The sequence below is a fragment of the Sceloporus occidentalis genome, unplaced genomic scaffold (assembly GCF_023333645.1).
Source record: "Sceloporus occidentalis isolate IW3139 unplaced genomic scaffold, rSceOcc1.0.p SCAF_2, whole genome shotgun sequence".
NCBI classification, from domain to species: domain Eukaryota; kingdom Metazoa; phylum Chordata; class Lepidosauria; order Squamata; family Phrynosomatidae; genus Sceloporus; species Sceloporus occidentalis.
The window spans coordinates 196,196,424-196,223,949 of NW_028316982.1; the positions used below are offsets into that span (position 1 = coordinate 196,196,424).

Genomic DNA, 27,526 nt, shown 5'->3' on the forward strand with positions numbered 1-27,526 from the left:
CCTGGGAGCCAGGGACCGCCTCCTTCCCTCCCTTCCTCCGCCCAGCTGGGAGGGAGAGAGGGAGGGAGCCCGGCCTTCTAAGCCCGAGGGCGAGAGCAGGGCTGCTGCCGCTGGGAGGCTGCTGCTTCTTCCAGAAGAAGGAGAAAGCTGGAGGCGCCGGGGAGTGGGTCCAGCCAGGGCAGCAGCATGGGCTCCGAGTGGGACGTGGTGGTGGTCGGGGCCGGCCTCTCAGGTCAGGGAGCCTCCCTGGGTCTCCACTTCGGGGCAGCTGGGAGACCGAGGCCTCCTTCTTCTCTGCTCTTGCTGGGGGCCTGCCAGGGTCCCAAAGACACGCTTTCCCTGCCCTGGCTGAGTGCCTGGGAGCCCTAGGCAATAGGCACGTCCTTGATTGTGGCACCAGGGCTCTCTCTCTGACAGAGGCTGCATCCACACTGGAGAAATGACCCGGTTTGGCACCGTTTCAACTGCCTTGGCTCAAGGCTATGGAATTCTGGGAGTTCGAGTCCAAGGCAGTTAAAACGATGCCAAACCGGGTCGTTTCTCCAGTGTGGATGCAGCCAGAGAAGGCTCCATGTCTCCCCAAACCCTACACTTCCCAGCCTTGCCTAGCTCTGAGCCCAGGGCAGTTAAAGCGGTCTCAAGGCGGATGGGTTTCTGCCTGGGAGCCGAGTCACTGTTGGCCAATGGCGACCCTCTCGCTGGCCCTTCTCTTCTCCAGAGGGAAGGGTGCCCTTGCAGTCCTCTGAGGCTGAGGGAGGGGACTTGGACCAAGGTGGGCTTTGGGGGCTCGAGGGGCGGGATTCGAACCCTGCTCTCCAGAGAGAGCAGCCGCCTTGGTCTTTGCTGAGAGAGTGAGACTTGGCCCAAGGTGGGTTGCTGTGGCCCAAGGATTTGAACCCAGCTCTCTCCAGGAGGCGCAGGCCAGTGTCAGATCTCATGGGGGAGGGGGAGGATTGTTTTTAACCTCTGTATGTTTTCAATTTTGTATGTTTAATTTTTTTTTTACTTTTTACTGTTTTAATGAGGCTATTTGAAGTGTTTTTTAAAATGTTGTTTTAATGTTTTTTTATGTTGTGAGCCGCCTTTTGGGGGAAAGGCGGGATAAAAAGAAAGTAAAATAAATGCTCAAGCCAATGCTCAAGCCACTGGCTGGAGAGAAAGTCTCCAAAAAGAGCATTAAAGGGGAATTAAACTAGGAAAGTACCATGCTCTCTCTCTCTGTCGAAATAACGGAGTTTGCCACCACTTTAAGTGTTGTAGCTCCATCCTATGGAGTCCTTGGATTTGTAGTTTTGCAAGGCTTTTAGCTTTCTCTGCTGGATGCATCCTCCTTTTCTAGGACAGGTCCTCCATGTCATCCTTCTGCCCAGGAGGAATGTCAAAATGTCCTCCATTTTGAGCATGGCAGAGAAACATCATTGACATTTATAGAAGCGGGTTTTTTAGGGGTTTTGTGGTCATGTCCTCCATGTTTTCTGGAATGTCCTCCATTTTGCATCGCCTTGCCCTGTTCACCCTGTCTATGCCCAAGCATGCCAGTGCCTGCACAAACTACAAATCTCAGGACTCTGTAGGATGGAGCCAGGACGGCAGTTATAATGGTGTTGAACTGCATGATTTCTGCAGTGTAGATGCAGGCCCAGTTGCTCAAACCCATCTGGCTCTTGCAGTACAAAAGTGTGGGGGCATGGCCTTGACTGTGCTATGTGACTTTGTTGTTGGGGGGAAATGTTCTTCAAAAGAAAGGAGGAGAAGGAAAAGTTACTTTTTGGACTCCTGGAATACCCCAGTTTGCAACCCCACTAGCCATGTTCTGGGGGTTGGAGTGGAGCCCAAAAGAATATGTTTTCCAACGTCAGAAAGAGATGAGGATTGCGGTGGTTGTTGTGTGCCTTCAAGTCATTTCTGACTTCTGGCAATCATAAGGCAAATCTATGGAGTTTATTGCATGATTATTATGAGTTATTTATTTATTTACGGTATTTATACTCCACCCTTCAGCCCCAAAGGCTTTCAGAGCTGCTTTCAATTATTATTATTTTAATTAGATGGTTCCCTGCCCTCAGGCTTACAATCTAAAAAGACACGCCACAAAAGGAGGAGGGAATGGTGGTGGGGAAAGGGATCAGGTCCAGCAGTTCTTCTCTCCCTCTGAGGCTTGGACCAAGGCAGATGGACTGCAGGGAGGGCTCTGCTTCTTACCTCAGGCTAGGCCCGATGCAGCTGTGCTTGCATCTCTCCCTCCATGGCCAGATGGCAACAGATGGACTGGAGGGAGGGATCTATTTCTTAGTTAATCACCATTTATACTTCCAATTGTCCCCCCATGTGATAAACACCTATCACAGTAGTTTCTTGGCAAGATGTGTTCAAAGGGGGCTTGGTCTTGGCTGAGAAAGTGTGACTTACCCAAGGTCACCCAGTGGGTTTCCATGCCCTGGGTATGATCCTGCTCTCCGAAGTCATAGTCCAATGCTCAAACCACTACACCACAGTGGCCTATGGTTAAGTCTCCTAATAGAGCCTCTGCTGGTCAAATGTACATCACGGGGTGACTGTTACCACTAGGAATGGAACAGGAATTATATAATACCTACCAGCCATTATTTCACAAATGGAAACTGGGATATGGGTGGGTAAGATGGCAAAGGTTACTAATAGAGCAGAAGATACAAGCTAGGAAAGGCTGCAGTGTTTGCTCTTGCTTGGGCCTACTGGGAAGGGCAGGATTCTTGAGTGCAAACTACTTTTTCACATTCAGCTCCATTTGTAGCAATTGGCATAAAATAAGGACAAAGGGAGAAAGTGGGAGGAAAACTGGGATATTTTAAAAGCAGCAAGAAAAGTGGGAGGATCTATTAACTTGCTAAATACCCTGCTAAATCAGGACAATAGCATTGTATAGTAATGAAGAATTTTATTTAAACAAACTTGTAGTAATCTCCTAGCTCTTGCTGCTAAATTACATCTGTGTCTGTTCTCTTAGCAGCTTCTTTTTCTTTCCTTTTTCGGCGGAGTAGTGAGAGCCAGTGTGCCATAGTGATTTGAGTGTTGGACTACGACTTTGAAGACAAGGGTTTGATTTTCAGCTTAGTCATGAAACCCACTGGGTGACCTTGGGCAAGTCACACTCTCTCAGCCTCAGGGGAAGGCAATGGCAAATCTCCTCTGAACAAATCTTGCCAAGAAAACCCCATGATAAATTCTCCTTAGGATTGCCTGAAGTTGGAAATGACTTGAAGACACACAGCAACAACAAGGAGCATACTGCAGTTATAATAGGTTAACACAACTTTTGCTGCCATGACTTAGTCCTAAAGACTTAAGTTTGGTCAGGTTCTTAAAATTGTTTGCTAGAGCATTCATTTCCCACTGAATTACAACACTGGAGGTTTCTAGCAGAGAGTTTTCAGGACAATTCCACAGACTGAATCCCAAATCATGTGTAGGGTGGTGCCACTGCAATCCAAGTAGCATCCACAGCTATAACCATACAATGCAGATATACTCTATTGCAGACAGAAGGCACAGACCAAGGGAACAGCTACAAGTGGCAGGGAATAGATTGGTGGGGGGTGGGGGCAATTGAAAGCAAGCATGTTGAAATTACTGCACTGGAACTCTGGCTTTCATAAAATTACAAATCCCAGTATTCTGTAGGATGAAGCCAAAAGTAGATTTAAAGTGGTCTTCCTAGTTCCATATATATTCATGTCTACTGCTGTCCAGCTAATGGGCTGTCCATAAGCACCTGGTTGACCCCAGTCTGCTCAACTACATGGGCTTTGGGTCTGATATATCCAGTACAATTTAATAGAGGAAGGAGAGGTACTCCACCATTTAATGGTTCCAATCCACTATAACTAGAAAAGTAACTACAAATGTTACAGTCTTACTGCTAAAAGAATGGAGTTACTCCTAATGAAGTTGTTATTATAAGAAAAATAAATGGGAAATAATTGCAAGTGTCATGTTACATATAGTCAGTTATTTCCAAGCTATAATCTAAAAAATGTGTTATCGTTGTGTGTTTTCAAGTCCAACCCTAAGGCACTATCAAAGGAATTTCTTGACAGGTTTCTTCAGAGGGGGTTTGCCATTGCCATCCTTCGAGGCTGAGAGAGCGTGACTTGCCCAAAATCACCCAGTGGTTTCCGTGGCTGAGCTGGGATTCGAACTCTGGTCTCCACAGCCATAGTCCAACACTTAGAACATTGTACCATGCTGGCTTCTAAAAATATCTAATAAATAAGAGTATAAATAAATAAAATGTTAAATAAAAGCATCTACAAATACACTGTTACAAAAACATTGGCTTGTTCGCCAGTTCACACCAAGGTTGTCCATCTTCAGCAGAACAAAGAAATAAAGTGGGGGTTTTGAAGGCAAGATCTGGTGTCTGAACAGTACAGCAAACTATGGTGGTTCAGATGACTTTTAGAGAGGTATATTTAAAGATATTACATTTTTTAGTATTAAAGCAAATGAATGTAATTTTAAAAAAACCTTGTTCCATCATTCCTTTAGGTATGTCAGCAGCCAAGCTGTTGTCTGAATCCGGACTTAGGGTTGTGGTTTTAGAAGCACGGGATAGAGTCGGGGGACGGACTCACACAATTAGGGTAAGTACCATTCTTTTAAAACCATCCCCATATTTTGTATAAATACATGACATTTAGGAAGAGAATGCTACATTGTTGCAAAAGGTTCTTCATTGTATGGCTCAATTAAGAATATGGAAAACATACAGTGCTTCTCAGTTTAGGTATATAAATTAGGCCTATTTCTGAAATAGGTTTTTTTTCCATGAAACAGTAGTAGTTTCTGGATCTTCTGTTTCTGGACAGCAGTTGGCTTACATTATTTCTCCAATTTCTTCCTCTTTTGACAAGAACAAGCAAGTGAAATATGTAGATCTTGGTGGATCCTACATAGGACCTACACAGAATCGAATTCTGCGACTAGCTAAAGAACTTGGCATAGAAACATACAAAGTGAATGTAGCTGAGCCTGGCATCCTGCACAGAAACGTAAGGATTACATTTTATTTATCCAGCTTTGGAAACATGCATAGCACAGTGGGGAAAACTGCTAAAGGATCATAACATGAAAAACATAGATCTCCGGTTGGTTTTCATTTATTTGGTTCATTTATTTTGTTTTAAAAAATCAATTTTAAAAACATCATACAAACTCAAATAGACATCAAATTATAAAAATACAATATAATCATAACTCTATACTAGCTACCAGAATAACTTTAAAATAGAATAAAATAATACCCACCGACCCCCAATATCTCAAATTCCCTCCCTCCTTAAAACTATATATATTTTGAAGCTGATACTTTAAGAGGGTTAGTAAAGTGTGAGTAGATCACCTTCTGAGATTGGTATAGAAGTAAAAATGAACTGTAAGATAAGAGATATGACATGGTACAATTCGCTGATAAACAAGTATTTTTAAGAGGAAGCTAATGATTGAATGATATTTAATATATGAAGATGTGATGAAAGGGTAAAGAATGTGTGGAAGGTACATGATTACTGTATGTTTGTGTTGTTGTTAAAGATATTGTATATAGTATAAAACTTAATAAATTATTAATAAAAACCTATATCTATTAAAACAACATATAATCAACATAATTAAATTAGTACATTTAGCACAATCTAAAATTGACTTCCCACTTGCCCAGCCTAGGAATATTAATGCTCAATATCCGAAGTTTCATTATTCATAATTAACTCATTATTCATTTATTGACAACCCAGTGAAATTTACAAGATGGTAATCATGTTAATCTATTGCAACAACAAAACTAATGAAGAAGCTTGTGGCACCTTAAAATGTTTTATTTGGTATAAGCATTAATGCATCTGGCTTTAGTGCAAAAATCTGTATGTATCCTTCCTTACTGCATAGTTTTGGCCAACCTACTTCAGAATAAGTGTTTGTGGATTCAAACCCACTTTTTCAGGTGCATGAAGTATGATCTAGATAGACTGCAATAGTGTGGGGATAGAAAAGTGTGAAATGTAGTAAAAATGCAAAACGTGCTGGCATGGTGATGAAGTGACAAATGCTGTCCTAAGAGCTGGCCTTAAATAGAAATTAAAAGGGAAGATTGGTACAAGACTTTTTTGCTTTAACTGTTTCTTATTTTTTTATTCTTCAAGAACAATCATTTTGTTTATTGTTAATTGCTCTCAAGTTGATTTCAACTTATGTTGACCATATGAATGAGAGACCTCCAAGTCACCTTATCCTCAACATCCCTGCTCAGGTCTTGCAGACTCAGCATCTGGCTTCCTTGACTGAGTCTATCCCTCTAGAATGTGGTCATCCTCTTTTCCTAATGTCGTCTAACTTACTGAGTATTATTGTCTTTCTTTTCTAATGAGTCATGTCTTCTCATGGCATGCCCAAAGGCTGACAGCTTCAGTTTAGTCATCTTGGCTTCTAGGGAGAGTTCTGACGTGATTTGCTCTAGGAGACATATATTTGTCTTTTTAGCAGTCCATGGTATCCATAGGACTGTTCCTCAGTACTACATTTCAAATGAGTTGATTTTCTTTCTACAAACTACCTTCACTGTCCAGCTTTCACAAACATACATAGAAATGGGAAATACAATGGCATAGACAATCCTAACTTTAGTATTCAATGGTGTATCTTTACACTTCAGGATCTTGTCTAGTTCCTTCACATCAGCCCTTCCAAATTCTAGTCTTCTTCTTATTTCTTGACAGCATTATCTATTCTGATTAAGAACTGAGCCAAAGTATGGAAAATAATCATGCAGGTGAGCAAATATGTATTTCAGAAGTGGACTCAGGGCCTAGTTATCATGATCTGTAGGTTCAAAGAGCAACATTTTTTATTGGTCTTCCAAAACAAAGTGCCTGCACCTTGCCCAGATACTGAATCTTTAATGCTCCATTGAACCTACAGTTACATTAATTTTTCATATCAAAAACTAAAGAGCAGAAACATTCTTTGGTGAATAGAAATTTAAGAGCAGTGGTCTGTGGCTGTCGTTTTTATCCTAAAAGTGGTTTATTCTTACATACACAAAGCCCCCACCCCACCCCACCCACCCACCCCCCGCAACATTACAAAAATACCCCTGTCCAAACATAGAAGTGGATTCTGGTTTGATTTTTGACTGAAAATGTGTCAAGAGGTGAAAATTGACTCTCACATCCTCCAGTTACCTACCCCTGATGTTTAGGATTGCATTATGAGTCTATTTGCAGAAAGTGATATTTTTCCACACACAGTGCAAACAGAAAGTTTAAAAGTTAATAGTCATCATACTGTAATGGTTTGAGTGTGGGACTACAACTCTAGAGACCAGGGTTTGAATCCCCGCTTGGTCATGGAAATCCAGTGAGTGACCTTGGACAAGTCACACTCTCATCCTCAGAAGAAGTAAAAAGGCAAACTCCCTCTCAGCAAAGTTTGCCGAGAAAACCCTGTGATATCTTCACCTTAGTGTGTTGTAAGTAGAAATAACTTGAAGACCCAAAACAACAGTAAACCACTGGTGCATATCTTAGCCAAAACTGCATGTTAAAAAAAAACCAACCCCATGGGGGTATTAACATGTCAACCAAGTTGTGTTTCATAGACATCCTCCAGCCTTCAGGTCATCATTTCAGAACTGCCACAAGTTTAAGCAAAAGTACTTATTTTTTACCCAGATGCTTATAAACATTTTGAATAGAAAGCACTCATCTGGTTGCATGATATCTGTCTAATTGTTGAAGAAAAATTGCTATCTTGAACACTAAAAGGTTCTGGCATTTATGTGGGAATGAATCTGTAACTTCTTTAACAAAAGGTGTGCATTTGGTGATTATCATCTAAGAAAAAGATGTGGATGCATCAGGCTGGGTATAGTCTTCCATTTAAACACCTCCTAGTGCTACCAGCAGTGTGCACTTTTTGCTTCCTTAATGGATTTTTTGCATTAAGTAAAATGACAAAAAAAAAAAGCAGGAAAACACAAAAGGGAGAAAACAATGTCTCACCCCCCCTGTAAAAGTCTGTGCTGGTAGAGCAGTTATACAATAAAAGCCTTATCTGAAAGAATGTTTATCTTGTTATCTTTCTGTAAAGTTTGCTTCCTTATCCAGTTGGATTAATAGCTAAAACTGGTGGAAGTATTTTTGCTGAAAAAATGCTTCAAATTACTTGTGTTTTCCCTTACACCAGTATAGCAGAAAAAGCTACATTAAGTAGGCAGTATCTGCTCAAAGTATACCTTTCTTATTTCTTTTCCTAATACAATTATTTAGCTACAACATTGTCTCAGGTGCCTTTACTGACACTTTTAAGGTAGGAAACAATCCAAACTCTTTGTCCCATCCAGGGAAACACAGGGCATGATTTTAAATGGCAAATCCCTGCTCTCTCCCTGGTCTAGTTTGTGCATGGCAGCTCATTTCTTTTAGGACATTGAACAAACAGATTAGCAGACTAGGTAGAGAAAGCCTCTCCTATGTTTCAACTATGTTTCTTTTGAAGAAGAAACGTCTTCTGCTTTGCCTTTCTGTGCCAAAGACCAAATTCATAATTTCAGATGTAACGCTGTGAAAACAGCTACATTGCAACAAAGAGAGTCCAAAGTGTGTATGCAGACCTCATGCCTTCCCCCAGCCTTTGAAGTGCTCCCACAACCTCACAAATTTGTGGTGTTTGTTTAATTTGTACCCAAAATTGCCAGTAGCTCTTCTACCTCTCAGCCTCTATATTTCTGGTGCCTTTCGTGACTTTTCCCCCAAGACAGCAAGTGGCTGTTGAGCCATTTTTATTTAGAAGTGGGACTCATCTAGGCCTTGAACAGGTGAGGGTGAGTGCAAAGGACTTCTGAATGTAGCAATATGGTCATTCACATCCACCACCACCCCCTCACAGGCCATTTAGGGAGAAAACCAAGTGTTAAAAGAATGGAGATTCAGTCCTTTAAAGCCCCTAATAGTTGCTAACCTCACCACCAGTGTGGCAAAGTGGTTTGAGTGTTGGACTACGAGTCTGGAGACCAGTTTGATTCCTCACTTGGCCATGGAAACCCAGTGGGAGACTTTCTCAAGTCTCGACTCAGGCTTGCATCCTTCCGAGGTCGCAAAAATGAGTACCCAGACTGTTGGGGGCAAATTAGCTTACTTGCTAATTAGCTTACTTGCTGTTCACCGCTATGATCTTTGGAATAGCAGTATATAAATAAAACAAATTATTATTATTATTATACACTCTGAGCCTCAGGGAAAGGCAGTGGCAAACCTCCTCTGAACAGATCTTGCCAAGAAAATCCCATGATAGATTTTCCTTTGGGTAACAATAAGTTAGAAGCAACTTGAAGACATAACAACAACAGTAGAATCACCAATAAAGCCCCCAACCTCTGTCTTACAGGAAAATACAATTTTTATATTTTTTTTCCTGCATTTACCCACCTCTGTGCTACAGGAACAAAATAAATATTGAAATATGCCCCCCTCAGTTATCCATCCCTTAGATACTGGAACAGAATCAATAGGATGGTGGACGCAAGACTGAGGGGGTACTTCTCATAATGATTAACTTTAATATTTTGGATAGGTGACTAGTGAACCTGAAACTGTATTTCTTCATACATTCTTTGATTTAAATTTTTAGAAATAGAACACTCCATGTTTGGAGTGGCATGTGTTTGTGTGCGTGTTTCTGCATATCTGTTCATGTATTCATCCATAGATTTCTGCCCTGCTTTCCTCCACCCACAGAGGTGTTCTAAGAGGCCTGTAAAACTCAAGATGCATTAGCAGTGCTAAAAAAATAATCAATGAACAACACCTTCAAAATAATGAAATAAGTAACATAGTATTAAAATTAGCCCAAGTAACAAACAAACAGAAACCAAAATAGCAACAGAGTAAAATGGTTGTGGGAAGAGAAAAGTCAAGTGTTGTGAAGCTGTGCAACAAATAATATGGCAAGCTGCCCTTAATACTTTGGCCTAGAGTGTTTCTGATTATGTAAGTTCATATGAGATTGCATACAAACCTTCAGAACAGAAGTCTGGAGAGACCGAGTCCTTTAACCCTTTGCATGACTGAGGGTGTACCCACATTGCAGAAATAAAACAATTTGACACCCCTTTAACTGCCATGACTCTGTCCTACAGAATCTTGAGATTTGCAGTTTAATGCAGAGAACACTAAAGACCTTGTAAAACTATAAATCCCAGGATTCCATAGGATGCAGTTAGAGTACTTAAAGTGGTGTCAAAATGCATTATTTCTACAGTGCAGATGCACTCTGAGTCCACAGAATCCCCAGCACTCTTCTCCAGCAATACATCTCGAATGAATTGAAATACGATTTAGTTTTAATTAGAGTAGGCCCATTTAATCAAGTTTATTTACCTAGTTGACTAATTCTCAAAATAATACATTCAGTGGGGATGCACACTCAGTGAGAGTTAGGATTCTGTTAGGATTTAATCTACGTATTGTTTATTGAATGTTGATGAGTTAATCAGTACAACTCCACACAAATTATGGAGACTTGACCTTAATGCTAAGAAACTCCTTATTTTCTTACTTTATCCAGGGGAAGTCTTATCCACTCTGTGGTGCCTTTCCTTCAATATGGAATCCATTCGTGTATCTAGATATTAATAATTTTTGGAGAACAATGAATGAATTCGGTGAAAAGGTATGCTGGAAGTAATGAAGATGTAACATGCACATGGCTGACCCCCTGAATAACTATTTTCAATATTTATAAAATTCATACTTTATAATTGGATGTTATATTTTATAATTTTATTTTATGTTCATATTTTATAATTTAAAAATGGATGAAAAGCATGAAACACTTCTATGGAAAAGAATCAAATCTCTAGGTAGATAGCACTCAGAATAAAAAATCCACTTTAAGAATTACATGAAGATTAAATTTTACTGTTGTAAAATGTATGGGGCAAAGAACACCATTTGCTAGGATTAATGAGCAAGTGTGACTGCACCACATAGTAGTGGTTATCAGCCTCCAGTCTTTCAGATGTCTTGAATTTCAGTTCCCACAATCCCTTACCATTGACTATGGTGGCTGAGTTTCTTGGGCAAAACATGTTGAGAAGCACAATTCAAGAACCATTGCTATATGTGCTTGAGGAAAAAAATTATACCCGAAACACTGCTTATTGTTTGTAGAGAATAGAACCAACCATCAATGAAACACAGATGGTAGAAATCTGTGTTTTGGTTACCTTGTTCAGATATAGTCCCAGTCTAGAATCATTCTACTTTTGATAAGCCATAAACAGATTTAGATGTATATGTCTTGTATTATACACAACCATCAAAGTGTATAGCACCTTCAGAACAGACTAGTTGGCATCTCAGGAAGCTGTGAGCAATAAATAGCAAGTACAGGGTAGGTTTTTATAAATGAAATCTATCATTCTCTTTCCTGTAAAAAACAGATTGCCCACTCCTCCTTTTTCTGATTAGAGCATTTCTCTATTTAAATATATTACACATCTGTCATCACAACTAGCAGTTTGGTCTAGGGAAGTACTCAATTAAATGGCTGACCTTTTTTTAAAAAAGAAATAGAAACAACTGCCTCATGGGATGTTCAGTATGAAAGAGAGAAGTACTGTGAGATATATTAAGCATAAAAATAAATCTAGATAATGTTTACAGTATTAGAAACAAAATCTGAAAATGCATTTCCTATTGTCAGTGGTTCTAGATCTGTTTACAAATCTAGTTATTTAATTTTTCCCCCCACATAAAATATGAAACAAAACTATCTATAATTGTGGGATTACATTAATGTCCTTTATTTCAAGATTAAATTGTGGGAGGAGTGGTACGGTGACATTTGAGTGTCACCTTGGTGAAAAGATTTTAAAGTTGCAGCAACTTTTATTCCTTCTCTTTAGATTCCTGCCGAAGCACCCTGGGATGCACCAAATGCTGAACAATTGGACAAAATGACAATGAAAGAGTTTATTGACAAACATTGCTGGACAAAGTAAGTAATTTAACACATGTTGCAACTTTACCTTATGGTACTTGGTTCTTAGCTGTTTGCCTGAGCGTATGGACAGATTATTAGGAAAACTTGTTGTCAAAGGAAGAGTTTTCATTCATTCAAATGATCCTCTTTTCATCAAGTTTTCATCAAATAGAGGAAATGTATTTATCATGCTTTATTTATTTATTCATTCATTTATACCTTGCTCTTCAGCCTCAAAGGCTCTCCGAGTGTCTTACAGGTAGTTAATTAGACTGTTCTCTGCCCTCAGGTTTACAATCTAAAAAGACATGATGCAAAAGGAGAGAGGAATGGTGAGGGGGGAGGGGATCAAGTTTTCAAAAATCATAGAATTCAAAGACATGAATATCTAGGCGTCATTCCACTACCAAAAGCTTTGAATCCTGATTCGAGCTATATGCCCCTAGTTCCCATTGGAAATTGATTCTCATCTCATTGGATCGATTCCAGTGGAAATAATCCACAGCAAACGCAAAAAGCCCGGGTTAATTTGATAGCAGCTTTTTAGAGGTTCTTTTCCAAAAAAATCAATTCTGACTCATGTCCCAACAGTGGAAATGCCAGATCAAAATCGATTCTTTTAGAGAGGAGGGACAAAGGGCAGAGGGTTGTGTGTTTCCCATTCCTCCTCAGGGATGTCTCTCTCTCTCTCTCTCTCTCTCTCTCTCTCTCTCTCTCTCTCTCACACACACACACACACACACACATGCACAGTGGTGCCTTTTGGGTCTTTTTTAAAAATAAAAATTATCGAAAAATTGATAGATTGGCAAAACAGCTACTTGCAAAGGCAAGCAGTTGCTAAACCATTCTACCAATTTTGCAATTACTTTTATATTATTTTCTTTTTAAAACTGTGTTCCCTGGCTTCTCTTCGTCCTCTCCCCAGTTTGCCTGTGTCCTCCCTGGGATTTCCTTTGTCCTCCCCCCTGGTTTACCTGTTGTTGTTGTTGTTGTTGTTGTTGTTGTTGTTTGTATTCTGCTTTTTCACAAAGGAATCAAAGTGGATTCCAACAGTATAATTAAAACATAAAACAATTAAAAATTACACTTTAAAAAAAACCAACCCTCCCCCAATCATAAAATCAGTGATCAACCCATAAAAAGAGATTAAATTTAAAACTGTCCAATAGGAATACACTAAAATTTTGGGCAGATAAGCACTGTTAATGAGGAGGGAGGGACAGGGGTGATGGTATCAATCCATTTTGATATCAGTATCAATAGAGAGGGAGGCAAGTCTAATGGATCTAATGGATCTAACCTAGTCTGGAAAGCCCTGCCGGAACAGATCCATCTTAATAGCCTTTTTAAAGGCTTCCAGGGTGGTAATATGGCAGATCTCGTTCAGCAGGTCATTCCAGAGTGTGGGAACAGCTGATAAGAAGGCCCTCTGAGTCACTGTTGAAAGTCTTCTTAGGTTGTAGAAGATTCTTCCGAGGGGACCGACATGTGCAGGGAGGATTGTATGGAAGTAGGTGCTCCCGCAAGTAGTCAGGTCCCAGGTTCTAAAGGTTAGAACCAACCACCTTGTACCTTGCCCGGAAACTGATAGGCAGCCAGTGGAGAGATTTTAGAACTGGTGTAATATGGGCAGTTCTGGATGTGCTTGTGACCAACCTGGCCACCATATTTTGTACCAATTGAAGTTTCTGAACTTGGCATGAGGGTAGCCCCATGTAGAGCACATTACAGAAGTCGAGTTGAGAGATTACCAGTTCATGTACTACTGTTTCAAGGTCTCCCTGCTCCAGGAAGGGGCACAGCTGGCGTATCAGCCAAAGCTGATAGCAAGTGCTCCTGACCATCGCATCCACCTGAGCCATCTGAGACGAGTCAAGGAACACGCCCTGTATCCTCCCTGGGCTTCCCTTTCTCCTCCCCCTGGTTTGCCTGTGTTCTTCCCAGGGATTCCCTTCATCCTCCCCTGGCTCGCCTGTGACCTCCCCGGCCTTGCTTCACACTCTCTCAGCCTCTACCCACCCACCCACCCACCCCCCAATTTCCAAGCTGGGCAGCCGCTTACATCATGGATTCTGAAGCGTGCTGCCAGTGGCAACTACAGTCAGGGCAAATTAAATCACTTGGACCTGGGTAAGGAAAAGATCCCCTTTCATAGTGGGAACTGGGGTCCTTTTAAAATCGTTTTCATAACAGGGGCACAAGCAAATCAGGAAGCGATTCATCCTGCCAGTGGGAATGACCCCCTAGATTAGTATGCAAAGGATTTTTGTAACACCTTTGAGACTAACCAAAAGAAAGGTAGAAGTCGATAACATAAGCTTTTGTAGACTTCAGTCTGCTTCCTCAAATGCATCTGAGGAAGTGGACTGAAGTCTATCTACTTTATCACACTAGGGGGCAAACAGGATTTAAACAAGAGTTAAACGAGAGTTAAACAGGAAATGCCTGATGTTTATCACACGACATTTCCTATTGAACTCTCATTTAATTCTCGTTTAAATCCTGTTTGCCCCCTGGTGTGATAAAGCAGTATGAAAGCTTATGTTACCAACTTCTTTCTTTTTCTCAGTCCCAAAGGTGCTACAATTGCATTCTGAGAAGGTAGTTCATTTAATTTTAGTGGAGAAAAGTACTCTGAAATATAATGAAATTAAGCAAGTCTTTCTCTGTCTGTATTGTGTCTTCTGCACAGAACTACCAAGGATTATGCAACACACTTTGTGAATGTCAACATCACTGCTGAGACCCATGAAGTCTCTGCTCTCTGGTTTTTGTGGTATGTGAAGCTGAGTGGGGGAACTACCAGGATGTCTTCTATAACAAATGGAGGGCTGGTATGTAAAAGTGTACTTTTTTTCAGACTTTATAAAGAAAGAATATGGTGTGCCACTTTTTGTAATTTATAAAGAGTATAAACTACAATGAACAACATTGTGGAAAACATCAGTTTTATTACAGATCTGGAATAACAACAGAAATGTAGCATCATATTTAGAATGCTATGGAAATTAGATTAATATTACTCTCCTTCTCTTCCATTCAACCATGTTGCTGTACTATTGTTTCCATGGTTACTAGCCAATTAACTGTGTACTTAAAACATAATATAAACCAATATCTCTAGATGAATGAATATACAATTGAAGTACCACTTACTGGATGTCATAATCTGAAAGATATTTGGGGAGGTCTTTGAGTTGAACCAGAGTATTTGGAAAATAAAATACCATTTCTGTAAATAGAGAAGTCATCTTTGGACATATATGTGCTGACAGTGCTGTCAACTGCTTGATTTCTCATGATCTGACAGACAGAAATGGTAGCAAAAGATTTTAATGTCTGATCACGTGTTTCATAATTAGAATTAAATAGATATACTATACTATTGTATGTTAGAAAAAAACAATTTTCCTTGAAGCAGATACAGTTTGTTCACTGACCATACTAGGTGGAGGTTCTGGGACTTGTAGTTTTAAGAAGTAACTTCTCCAATTTCAAAATGCACAATCTAGTACTAAGAGACCATAGGAAATACATGCCTCTTGTCAAAACATTAAGAGAAGTAGGATTCTTGGTGTCATGTGTCTGTCACATGACAGGCAGGAACTTAACTGTCTAATTTTAGCCCTTAGCCTTTCTGTACATTACCTTTTTGCCCTTTTACTCAGCTTTTAGCCCTTGGCATCATTGCCTCCCCAGTATCCCTGTTTCTGTTTCTTGCCAACCATTTTAGGAGAACTCCTGTTTTTTCTATGAGCTTTATCACATGGCAAAAGAATGCTGAGAAGCAGCACGAGAGAAACACAAGACTTTCTACTTGCCTCTCTGCATGCTGTCAAAGCACTTCAGTTCTCCTTCCAGAAGAAAATGGTAATAAAAGCATGCTTTTTGCCAAATGGATTTTTCCAGCACAACAAAAGATACAAAAGATAACGGGCTAACTGGAGGAGGAAAAAATTATAACTGCTCTACTTTAGTGAAGTGGTTCTTATTCAAAAGTTTGGGTTTTTTGCTTTTTAAGCAAATGGTCCTAAACTGTTCGTAATGTATTTACCACAGCTTCTGTTCAGCCTACCACCTAAATAAATCTGTCCTCTAGCATACCAATTTCTGGCTACTAATTTCTTCTCTTTCTTCCAAATCTGCTTTGTTTTCTTCTAGGAGAGGAAGTTTGTTGGGGGTTCTGGACAAATTGCTGAAAAAATGATGGAACAACTCAAAGATAGTGTTAAACTGGGGAGACCAGTAATTAGCATTGATCAGTCAGGTGACAGTGTTATTGTGGAGACATTGAACCATGAGATATATAAGGTAATTGAATAAGAATGCATGCAGTATGCCTTTAAGAGGGTTCATATTCAGTTAATCAGCTTTTACTTCACTTTTATTAGCCCACCCTTGCAGATTATTCTGGGGGTGTCTTTAAAACTTATTTTATTGATTTAATTGTGAATGTTTCTCCTCAAAGCATCTGACACTATGTCTTGCATCCTTTTGTAAATATGTCACTTGACTACCATTACAATGCTCATAGATTTCATCTCATATACATCCCAGATTGATTGAAGTGATGAGTGTGCATAGCTAGAAACTGTATGAAAAACCTGTACACCAATCAATATTTGCTCACCTTTTTACACTGATTTTTTGTCAATGTTTACTTTTCCAATGTATTTATCCCAGGGCAAATATGTATGATTTCACCACTTTTTAAAAATGTTAAGACACATTTATTTATACTATTTTATATCTGGTTCATTTTCTCTATTATTTAGAGCCTTATCAATTGCTTTGTAACCACAGTGTGCCTGCAAAGTTAGATACAAATATTTCAAATATATAATTTTAAAATACATAAGCTGGTTATTTTTCTATGTTGCATTTTACAGGGCAGGTATGTGATCAGCGCCATTCCACCTCTTTTAACCACAAAGATCCATTTCAAGCCAGAATTGCCTACAAAAAGAAACCAGTTGATCCAACGTATTCCAAAGGGCTCTGTTATTAAAAGCATGATGTTCTACAAAGAAGCTTTCTGGAGAAAACTGGGTATGTGTTTCATAATTAAGAATTTGTAGCATCTTCAGGTCAGACTTAACATCGTATAACTTTCCCTGAGATTGTGTTTATTGAAATTTAACTGCTGGATGCTGACAACAGAAGTGGAAGCATGAAAGATTTTTAAATCATTCTCCTGCTGGCTAGGACTGCGGCCTGGGTATTGATGGAGCTGTCATGCTGAGCTTGGCTTGGTAAATCACAACTACAGAAATCTGATGATGGATGTCCTTATGCTTTCATGTGACTCTGGACATTTACTCATGTAGTTTCTCTCTCCGTCTTTTATGTAAACATATCATAAATAGATCCATTACCTCTGTAGTTTTAAATATTAGCACTATCTTTCCTCATGACACTAGGCAATAGCGATGCATTTTAGCAACTTTTTAGTGATATTTGGGCCCAAAAAGACAGGCCAAAATAAAGCTGCTATTGGGTCACTTTGGTGATATGCTGTTTAAATGATACACGCATCTTACGAGGCCAGAAGCTGCACCAAAGCTGCACTCCAGTACTTAGGACTGGAGTATGGCTTTGACATGGCTTCCGTCCTCTTAGGACTCATGCAGCATTTAAACAGCATACTTCCAAAGTGACCTGAAGCAGCTTTATTTTGGCCTGTCTGTTTGGGCCCATTCCCTGGAAGTTTAGAAAACTGCATTATTTTTGGTGTATGACAGTTCTGAAGATCAATAAATGTAAAAAACAAACATTCAACAAACAAACCCCGGTGTGCATGTGTTTATGTTAAGATGTGTCCCTAGCAGTAGCACTGTGAATTTAGCTATTTAGTTTTCCTTTTTCCTGTCAGGATGCTGTGGTGCCATGATGATTTTGGATGAGGAAGCTCCAGTTTCAGCAGCCTTAGATGATACTAAACCAGATGAGTCTGAGCCTGCCATTATGGGGTAAGACATCCAATATTTTATATATTGCACTGTAGAAATATTTGTCAAAGTCTTAGAAAAATTGGCTGTTGTCAAACTTATAGACTGTAACCTGGGCGGGGTACAGACCGCCCAAAAAGGGCAGTCGACTGGCGCCTTGTTTTGCCACGCAAGGAAGCCACAACGGACAAACTGCATGGCCTCCTCACGCACCAAAAAGAACCCGCAAAAAGCGGGTTCTTTCTGCAGTGCCCTTGTGATGCAGCAGTGCTCACTCACAACATCAGAAGGGGGCTAAGCATCGGTCATGTCAAAATGGCAGTGCCCATGTGTACAGGACACCGCCATTTTGACACCCTCGTCACGTGCTAGGAGTGAGGCACATATGCGCGGTGCACCCTTGGCCAACCGCTAGCACATGACAAGGATGCACTATAGGCCCATTTGTCCAAGGCCCTAAATAATATAAGGCAATCTAATAGCAAGACTGGGGAATCTGTGGCCCTCCATATTTGTTAAACTCCAGTTCCTACCAACCTCAATCAGCCTGGTCAATACTGAGGGGTGATGAGACTTGTAATTCAACCTTATAGGTCACTGGCTCCCAATCCTTTACGCTTTAGAAAAATCATATTTATGGCATGCCATTAAATATGTCCTGAATATCCTCTGCTTTAGCACATGTGTAATCATCACCTTTTACCACTTATTGCTGGCCTTAGAGAGCTCAGCATAACTAGGTACTACTTTGTTTCCTCTTAAGGAGCTGATTTCCTTCATTCTCACATTCCCAGTCCTAGCATTACTTGCCCACCCAATTGTCTGTAAAAGTCCATGTTGATCTTCCTCATATTTCAGACAATATAATGGAATAAACATTGAAATGTATCAGCACAAGTTGGTGTAGTATGCTTCTGGAATTTATTCCATAACAGTAGAAGCAGTAAGGATGGAAATAATAGCTGTGTTTTTATGTAAAACTAAGGTTGCGGGGTGCACAGGAGCAGAAAATCAGCTCCCTTATCTGTCCATCCTTGGTTTGGCTTTATAAGAATGATCCCAGCTTCTCTTCAGGGATTACTTGTTTCCTCCTTCTCCAGTGTGACTGCCAGGAGTGCCTCAAGGCTGTTGCCATTACATGTAACTAGTATACCCAATATGAACATTACAAAGAGAGATCCAGTAGTGGAGAAGTGATTATGACTAAATTAAACAAGCAAAATCAAGAGGAAAAACAACTATATCCTCATCTTCTGATAGTTATGGCAATCTGTGGTGTTTTGCTTTTTGAAAATAACAACATAAATGAAGCAGCATTTTGGACCACATGAAAAAACACAATCTGTTATTTGCTTGCTTACTGCAAATTGCAAGTTTCTCATTGCATTCATAAACAGCTATTCTGAATCCTCAAAACAGATTAGAATCATAGAATCGTAGAATTGGAAGAGACTGCAAGGTCCATCCAGTCTAACCCCCTGCCATGACATGCTATAAATCTGTAATACTAAGGAGAGGGATATGGTTGCCTCCCGTCACTGCCTTGTGATTTTTTAAAAATACCAGACTTATAGTCAGTTGGTGTAATTTTAAAAAATATAGAGAGCATTTAAGAAGGATTTTTAGGGGAAATGGCACTTCACTGATTTCAAAACCATAGATCTCATCTCATGTAAATTATACAAAATATTTATATCTTAAACTGAAGTCAGTGATGGTGGAAAGAGAGAACATGGACATTCCATTTTATTTATAGGTATAGAGAGAGCAAGACCAACCATATATTCAAGTCATTCACACTTATATCAAGAATTGGGAAGGCTGAACACCTGTTAGGAAAGACTGATGATAGGCTGGCTTTTCCTGCCATGTCATCTGTTCTGCTGATCACCATTCCTAGGTCATTTGACAGCTTCTTTGCTAGATACAAACAGGTTGGCTGGATACAAGATTGCACTGATATCCCCCCCCCACCACCACCACCACACACACACACCTTTCTTCCAGGTCATTAGTGTCATTATCAAGAGACCCACTTGTTCTTACACAGGGCAGTTTCTGCTGTGCTGCAGTTGAATAGGCACAGTTCTGTTCAAAAGTCTGTTTATTTATTGCACCTATATCCGGCCTTTCTCCCTAAATGAGATCTGACACAGCATCTCTGTCTGTCTCTGTGTTGTTGTTTTAAATGCCTCTAATAGAAAAGTTTTACATGTGTATTTCTCAAATCAGTGTATTAATTGGTGTAATTCCTTTTCAATTTAGCTTTATTGTTGCACGAAAAGCATTTAAACTAACAGAGCTTAGCAAAGAAGAGAGGTAAGAATACGCAACTTCTAAATCTGTGTATTGTCTATCATGAAAGCAGACTTGTTGCTCTTTGTTATGAAGTTTCTAGACCATCTTTAGAGGAAGTGCCTCCTTAAAAGTGTTGCAATAATCGAGGAGAGATGTTACCACAGCATAGATAACTGCAACCAGGCTCTCTATCAAGGTAGAAGTGTAATTGGTATAGCAACTGAAGCTGATAAAAAGTATTCAGTGGTGCTTTGAGCTTTAGCTCAATAGCAGAGCATACACTTTAGATGTAGAAGATCCCAGCTTCAGTCTCCAGTCTCTCTAGATAATACTGGATTCAATAGAGACAGGAGAGAAAACTTCTGCCTGAACGTTAATGTTGACAATACTGGGCAATATTGACAAAGGGTCTGACTCAGTATAAGGCAGATTCCTGTCTTCTTCTGAGGCCATTAGGACATCAAGTGAGAAAAATTGGATCAATGAATACTCCTAAACAGTGAATCTGCTCTTTCAAGAGAAGGGCAACATGGTTTAGAGACGACAACATTTCTTAGGCAAATGAGCCTCATTCTCCTCCTATGGGCAGTCTCTGCCCATTCATTTATGTCGATCAGAGAGTGGAATCATGCGGCTGTCCAGATGTTTCTGAACTGAAAACCCTAGAATTCCTCTCCTTTTAGCAGTTCACAACATTTGAAAGGCCACATGTTTCCTCTCCTCCCCAATGTAGATACTGATGAGCATTGGGAATGGAGTGGAGCCTGAGGAACACCAAAACAAAATTTTTGCCCAGAATGGCAACCCTGTAATGCTACCTTCTGAAATTCGCTATCCAAGCAGGAGCAAAAGCACAAGACTCCCAGTTCAGGCAGCCCTTGCAGAAAGAAACTCTGCTCAATGCCTGAACCTGCCGACAACCATCAGTTTAGGCATCTTGCCCCAGAACAGGAAATTGGCCCCTGATCTAAAATCACCGAGGTCCTTGGGATGGAGCCACAGATGCTTCAGGAGAAACAAAACCAGTCTCTTTTTTGAATGTCTTTCAGGAAGGTATACTTTGTACACTATTCAGAGAGCTTCCACCATGTTTAATCCTTCACCCTAAACTCTTGTTTTTTTGGCTTGTCTTAACTTACTCATCCTCAAATATGATTTTATGTACTTGTTATATTCATATGGAATTGGACATTTTATGTTGTAAATTGTCTTGGGAATAGTGCAGCTTCTAATAGTGACTAAGAGATGAATGCAAGAGAAGTGATGTTTACCTTTCCCTGTTATCTGTAACTGCTTATTATAGTAGAACAACTATCTTGTTCAGTAATCATAGAACCAAAATTAGTGCAATGCAGTGAAATAAAAAAGAAAGCATTTTAGTTCACTGTGCAAAACTACATGCTTTTGTTAACTGTGCTGCCATCCATATCCACATTGGTTTGTAGCTACCTCCTGGTTAGAAAGCAAAACTGTGTGTGTGTGTGTGTGTGTGTGTGTGTGTAAGAGAAAGAGAGAGATTGTAAATGGGAGGGAATATTTTAGTGGAGAGAAGAGATAATGGCCTGAATAAACATTTCCTCCATTACCATCTAACCTAAGAGGGGGAAACAGTATAGAGTGTTCTGTGAGAAAAATGAATTCCTCTGAATGTACCCCACTTCCAAATAATGGCCAAGTCAAGAGCACACCTTTGGAGCATGCAGACAGAGAGAAAAGTCTAGCAGCTTAGTGTATGAATATCAGTGTACTTGAAAAGATGGGCCTATTAAAAATATACATATTTTGTAATTAGACCTGTACTATAGATTTGATAGTTTACTATCGATCATATTATCCTGAATTTGGATTCTTTCACATGTACCTTCTTCTTCTTTTTCTTCTTCATGTAGAAAGAAAAAAATATGTGAACTGTATGCAAAAGTGTTGGGAACAAAAGAAGCATTACATGTAAGGAAGAAGAGCATCAAACATTAGTAAAGTATTAATAATTACAACTTCCTGGCTAAACTGTATTAACTCTTTGGGTCCTAGACTTAAATTTATCTAATGCTTTGTTTTTCATGCTTTGTTCCTGCAGCCTGTGCATTATGAAGAAAAGAACTGGAGTGAAGAGCAATATTCTGGTGGCTGTATAGCCTATCTTCCACCTGGTGTAATGTCCCAATCTGGAAGGTAAAACAAGATATAATATATTTTTTTGCTGATACTGATTATCATCAGTGGCTGGACTACAAAATATTCTATACATTTTCAAAGAGTAGTTTATGTTAGCACACAAACACACAAACAGCAAAGTGCCTTGTGGCACATTATAGACTAACACATTTAATATAACATCCATGGACTCAGTGCACTTCGTCAAATTCATGAAGTCTTATTCTCAGTTAGCAGAAATATATTTACATGCAATCAGGGAAAATTAAAACACAGAGAATGCAGACAGTGATAATTACCTCAGTGGTTTCCATTCACAAAACAACAGTTGGATAATAACACTGACATACTAGTATTGAGGAACTGGTAAATATCTTAAAGGCACCAGATCCCATCTGATCTTGGAAGCTAATCAGAGTCAGCCCTGATTACTACTTGGAAGGGAGACTGCCAACAAAATCAAGATTTTGCCATTTTATGTAAGGACACCATTTTATTACACCACTGGAACTTGAGCATCCATAGAATTTGTTATCCATGAGTGGTCCTGGAACCAAATGCCAGCAGATACTGACAGCCTACTGTGCGTTTAAAAGCTTGTGTCTCTGTTTAAGCTACAGCAGAGAGGGTTGGACTGTTTTAACTGTTTCCTGTTGAAATCTGTTTTTGAAGTTCCTTTGTTCATGTCTTGAGATCAGAGACAGGCCATTCTGGAAGACTACAGTGTTCCCTCATTGATTTTTGCATATTGTCATTTGTATGTCAGATGTATTTACCCTTTTGCTAATAGGCCTGTCTGTGCATCCTATATAAAATTCAATAGAGCATTGGAAAATGAGCATGTGTATGAACAACAGATACTGTAGATTAAATATTAGGTGATGTAATAGTATTGCCAAAGTAGAATTGACATCTGGTTCTGTCACATGGTCTGTTTCCTACCTCTGTATCTGTGTTACATGATCAGATATTAGTCTGTTTACAGCTAGATAGCTGCCTGCCTACTGTACAGTTCTCTGAGCTTGTTAGAGAGGAGTTTGTTAGAGGGCTTGGTAGAGAGGAGTACAATATTTTTGCACAGAATAACCTGGACACTCCCTTGGGTATGTTCTGTAATAAGTTGTTCTGGGGTACAAAACTGATTGTTGATCTATTTTGATTTGTTTTTATTTCCTTGGGTGGATATTATTGTCTAAGAAACATCAGAGTTTAACCCTTACAAGAAAATATGTGTGTAACAAGTGTGAACAGAGCTGGTTATATTGTAGAATTTGGCTGCCAACCCAGATTTTCTGATTTGTTCTGGTGTAAACCGATATCATTTAAGTATGTGTAGCAGTCAGTAGGTTTCCAGTATAACTGCATTGTAGTGTCTGGAAAGTGAAATTGTAACATTGACTAGGATAAGATTAATTCTCAATCAAAGTTATGTAGTTTATTGTGGAACTTTCCCAGGACATCCTGTCTATGAGTCCAGATAATATAGTTGTCATATAAATGTATGTCAGATAGGGAAGACACTTTGGGAAAAGGAGCTAAGAATGCATTGTTCTAAGGCAGCCACAAAGATATTAACATATTTTGGAGACATTCTGCACTGCCATCACAAGGGATGTCTTACCTTTGTGGGGACATTGCTATAAAGGACTTCAGCATTCATGATAGATAAGGTGGTGCTTTCTGAAAAGCTGTCAGTGAATTGTAATTCCTTCATAAAAATATCAAAAGAAAATAACAGACAAGCAAAGCTAGTCACAGTACCTCTAGGTACATGTCAGCACCTTATAAAAAGCCATTATCTGCAAGGCGGATGATTATCTCTGTTCTTTTAACATCTGTTGTAATGTTTGTTTTAAAGGATAATTCGTCAACCAGCAGGTAGGATCTACTTTGCTGGCACTGAGACAGCTACACAGTGGACTGGTGCCATGGAAGGGGCAGTACAGGCTGGCGAGAGAGCTGCTAGAGAGGTAAAGAGAGCCAAGATGAAGGACTGTGCCAAGGAGGTTTGGGGTGCTGAACCACTGTCATTGTCCTAAAAAAAGAAGGCTAATGACATTTGAAGGGCTTAAAACAAATACATAAAACCAACTGTCGTATAACAAAAGGCTGCCATTAAATCCCATGAATTATGGTTGAAAATTCTCAATCGGTTCTTCTCCAACTATTTGTGGGATTCAACTCTCATAAATCCCATGCAGTAGACAACAGTCAGAGGAATTCTGGAGCTTAAAGTCAAAAACATTGACAGCCACAGGTCAAAAACCATTTCAATGTATTCCTTATTTTTTTTTTTACATTGAAGCACTGTGTGTATGAATAAACATAATTAAAAAAAACACCTGATTTCATGAGCCAGAATAACCGGAATGCATACAATAACATTAAAGCATGAAGTGAAAATCAAAGCCTCTCCAGATTTCTAAACATCTTCAGTGATTATTCATATCAATATATGATAGCTATTCTTCAGGAAAATGTTCCAAATGAGCATGATTCATTTATCAAGTACCTGTTTTCCTCTTCTCATCATATTCTTCTCTTCATGAATTATGCTACATTTTAGTAAACATCTGCAGAGACGCCAGACAAGTGAGCATACTGGGTGTGATGCAATTAATTTCCTTGCACCATATGATTTTCACTTGTAAATAGTATGCTGAGCTTTGTACATACAGTCTGCCCTCTTTGCCCATGGACTTGGCCATCTGCGGATTCAACCAGATGGCAAGCCTGTGTTGTCCCCAATGGCGAAGCGTGCATGTGGCCACACCACCATTAGGGACAGCCATTGTTGTCCCCAGTGGTGGCACATGCATGCAGCTGTCCTGCCATTAGGCAGGGCAGCCATGTGCATGCACCACCACTGGGTACAACAGAGGCTGTCCCTAATGGCCCAGCCATGTGCATGTGCTGCTATTGAAGTTGCATTATCGCCAATGGTGGTGCAGCCATGTGGACATACTGGTGTTGGGGACAACATGTTTGCAAGCATCAGCGGGTTTCAGTATGTGTGGGGGTGGGGTCCAGAATGGATCCCCTGTGGATACCGAGGACCAACTATGCTGTGGTTTTTAGAATTTTATTGTTAATATATTTTAATATATGTATACACAAATTAGTAAATAATTTTAAAAGCATAAAAATATTAAGTAAAGCATCACATAAGAACATTTTCCCAGAAATACACATGAGAATCAAAAAGGTGAGGATTAATAATATTACAATTGACATACAAAATAAAAGAAAACCAGATATCAAAGAATTTATTTTCCTAATTCTTGGTGCATCTTTATACTTGTGCTGGAAGTTTATCCATAATAATGAAGCACCAATTTCTTCATCTCAGTTCACTTAATGATAGCTTCTTTTTTCTTTTTTTTTACTTACTCTCTGGTTTTGCACAATAACTGATCTTGCTGCTGAACATAGGAAATTAAATCATTCCCTATGTAACATAGAGCTATTGCTTCCAGAGAAGATGGTTAAAACATCTGATTATGACATTGAATTTCTATTCTGTTGCATAATCACTGAAGACTAAAGCTTAGAAATTAAGAGGTTGGGGTGCAGGACCTCAGAAGCTGTATGACCACTTCAGAAGGTTTTTTCCCTATAAAATGGCTGATGTGTACTAAGTGTTCTGGAGTGTAATACTGCTGATGTAAAAGTTTCAGACTATGTTTTCCAACTTTTGCAGAGATATCCCAAATTGCAATTTTGCTCCTTTGTTTTTTCCAGGTTTTACCATCATTTCATATACCCAAATCTCTTTCTCAAGCCAATAGAGAGCCAGACAAATTAGGGGAAAGAGTTCAAACAAGTATGGCATAGATTCTTGAAGTTAAGCCCCATGATTCCTCTGTGACTTGGCTCAAAAGAGGACAGAAAGCAAGAAACATGGTCTCTCACATCCCAGTGTGATATAAAGTGTAGAACCTGAAATATTTGAAACCAAAAGTGTTTGGCATCATCCCATACATGCACTGTGATCTGAATCCCATCTTTGGAAAATGTTCCATGAAATAAGTCATAAAGGCTTTAAAAAAAACACTGGTTTACGTTATCTGGAAGGAATTAATATGTGGTCCTAGTTTGCATCGTGCTTCTTGGAGTGGGAAGGGAAATCATAATTATATTGGTTCATTGTCCTATTGAGTTATGGGCCAGCCTGGCCTAAGATATTTTTCTGTGTGATGCAGAGCAGTGAATGGCAAGGCATGTCCCACTCCATCTTTGCCAGTTGCTGAAAACCAATAAAGTTATTTTGGCACATGAGACAAGTGCCTCTCACATGTGCCTTTCTCCAACCCTGGCAGTAAAACCAGAATAACAAATTAAGCAACTAACAATTTGCTTTCATGAAAGGCAGGATTTGCTGACTGAGGTGGTGTCTCACTCTGGCTAATGGTGAAGGCCATCTCCGATAACAATCTTTGTGAGCAGGTCCCTGTTCCATGTACTCTGGTGTCACAGCACAGTACTGCTGGAAGCCTTTGAAATTAAACCAAATAAGGGGGATAATACTGTTCCTCATCATTACTATTCCTTTCTAGAAGGCATATGCTGGAGATCAATCTGTTATGCTGGAGATCAGTCTGTTGCCTGCCTATTCCTATTTCAGACATAACCATTGCAGTTGATGGCATAAAACATTTGCTTTGCGCACACACTAGTAGACATCCAGTTCATGAATTACAATAGCATAAATATGACTGACACCATTGCAATTCATGCACAAATCTTTTCCAACCCTGCAATGAACTAAACTCCCCCAAAGCCTACCTCCTAAACCATGCAAGACACTGCTCCCCATCACCATTTCTGTGTTGCCAGAGAGCAGGGTAATAAGCAGGGACTTAACTCTTTATTTTCCAGTAGCTGGATGTGCTGTGACAGCCCTCTGCTCTTTGGCAACACAGAAATGGCCATATAGAGATGAGGCCTGGACTGATAAAATGATAAGTTTTGGGCAGTACCATCACGAGGCCTAGCTACAGAGACATAGGACCAAAACACACGGCCCAAATTTTAGGGTTAGTGACTGTGTGGCAACTGCACGTTCCCTAACCTTAGCACAGAACGGCAGCGCTATAATGGCGGTA

General features: G+C 39.7%; 1 protein-coding gene across 4 annotated transcripts in view; it reads left to right on the forward strand.

Annotated features, from left to right (window-relative positions):
- Positions 1 to 74: 74 nt before the first annotated feature.
- Positions 75 to 27,526, forward strand: part of LOC149319519 (amine oxidase [flavin-containing] A-like) — a 29,590-nt gene continuing 2,138 nt past the window's right edge. Inside the window, exons 1-14 of one of the 4 annotated variants that reach the window (XM_089511893.1) lie at positions 75 to 232; positions 4,354 to 4,445; positions 4,528 to 4,622; positions 4,893 to 5,030; positions 10,600 to 10,704; positions 11,942 to 12,033; positions 14,714 to 14,855; positions 16,183 to 16,332; positions 16,911 to 17,070; positions 17,894 to 17,990; positions 20,235 to 20,288; positions 22,157 to 22,214; positions 22,345 to 22,439; positions 24,280 to 24,391. In XM_089511893.1, the coding sequence (XP_089368019.1) occupies positions 4,530 to 4,622; positions 4,893 to 5,030; positions 10,600 to 10,704; positions 11,942 to 12,033; positions 14,714 to 14,855; positions 16,183 to 16,332; positions 16,911 to 17,070; positions 17,894 to 17,990; positions 20,235 to 20,288; positions 22,157 to 22,214; positions 22,345 to 22,439; positions 24,280 to 24,391 (1,296 nt within the window). In that variant the 5' untranslated portion in view covers positions 75 to 232; positions 4,354 to 4,445; positions 4,528 to 4,529. Of the gene's footprint in view, positions 233 to 3,643; positions 4,446 to 4,527; positions 4,623 to 4,892; positions 5,031 to 10,599; positions 10,705 to 11,941; positions 12,034 to 14,713; positions 14,856 to 16,182; positions 16,333 to 16,910; positions 17,071 to 17,893; positions 17,991 to 20,234; positions 20,289 to 22,156; positions 22,215 to 22,344; positions 22,440 to 24,279; positions 24,392 to 27,526 lie in introns of those variants that run through there. The other 3 variants (XM_089511894.1, XM_089511891.1, XM_089511892.1) reach the window with 3 other exon arrangements.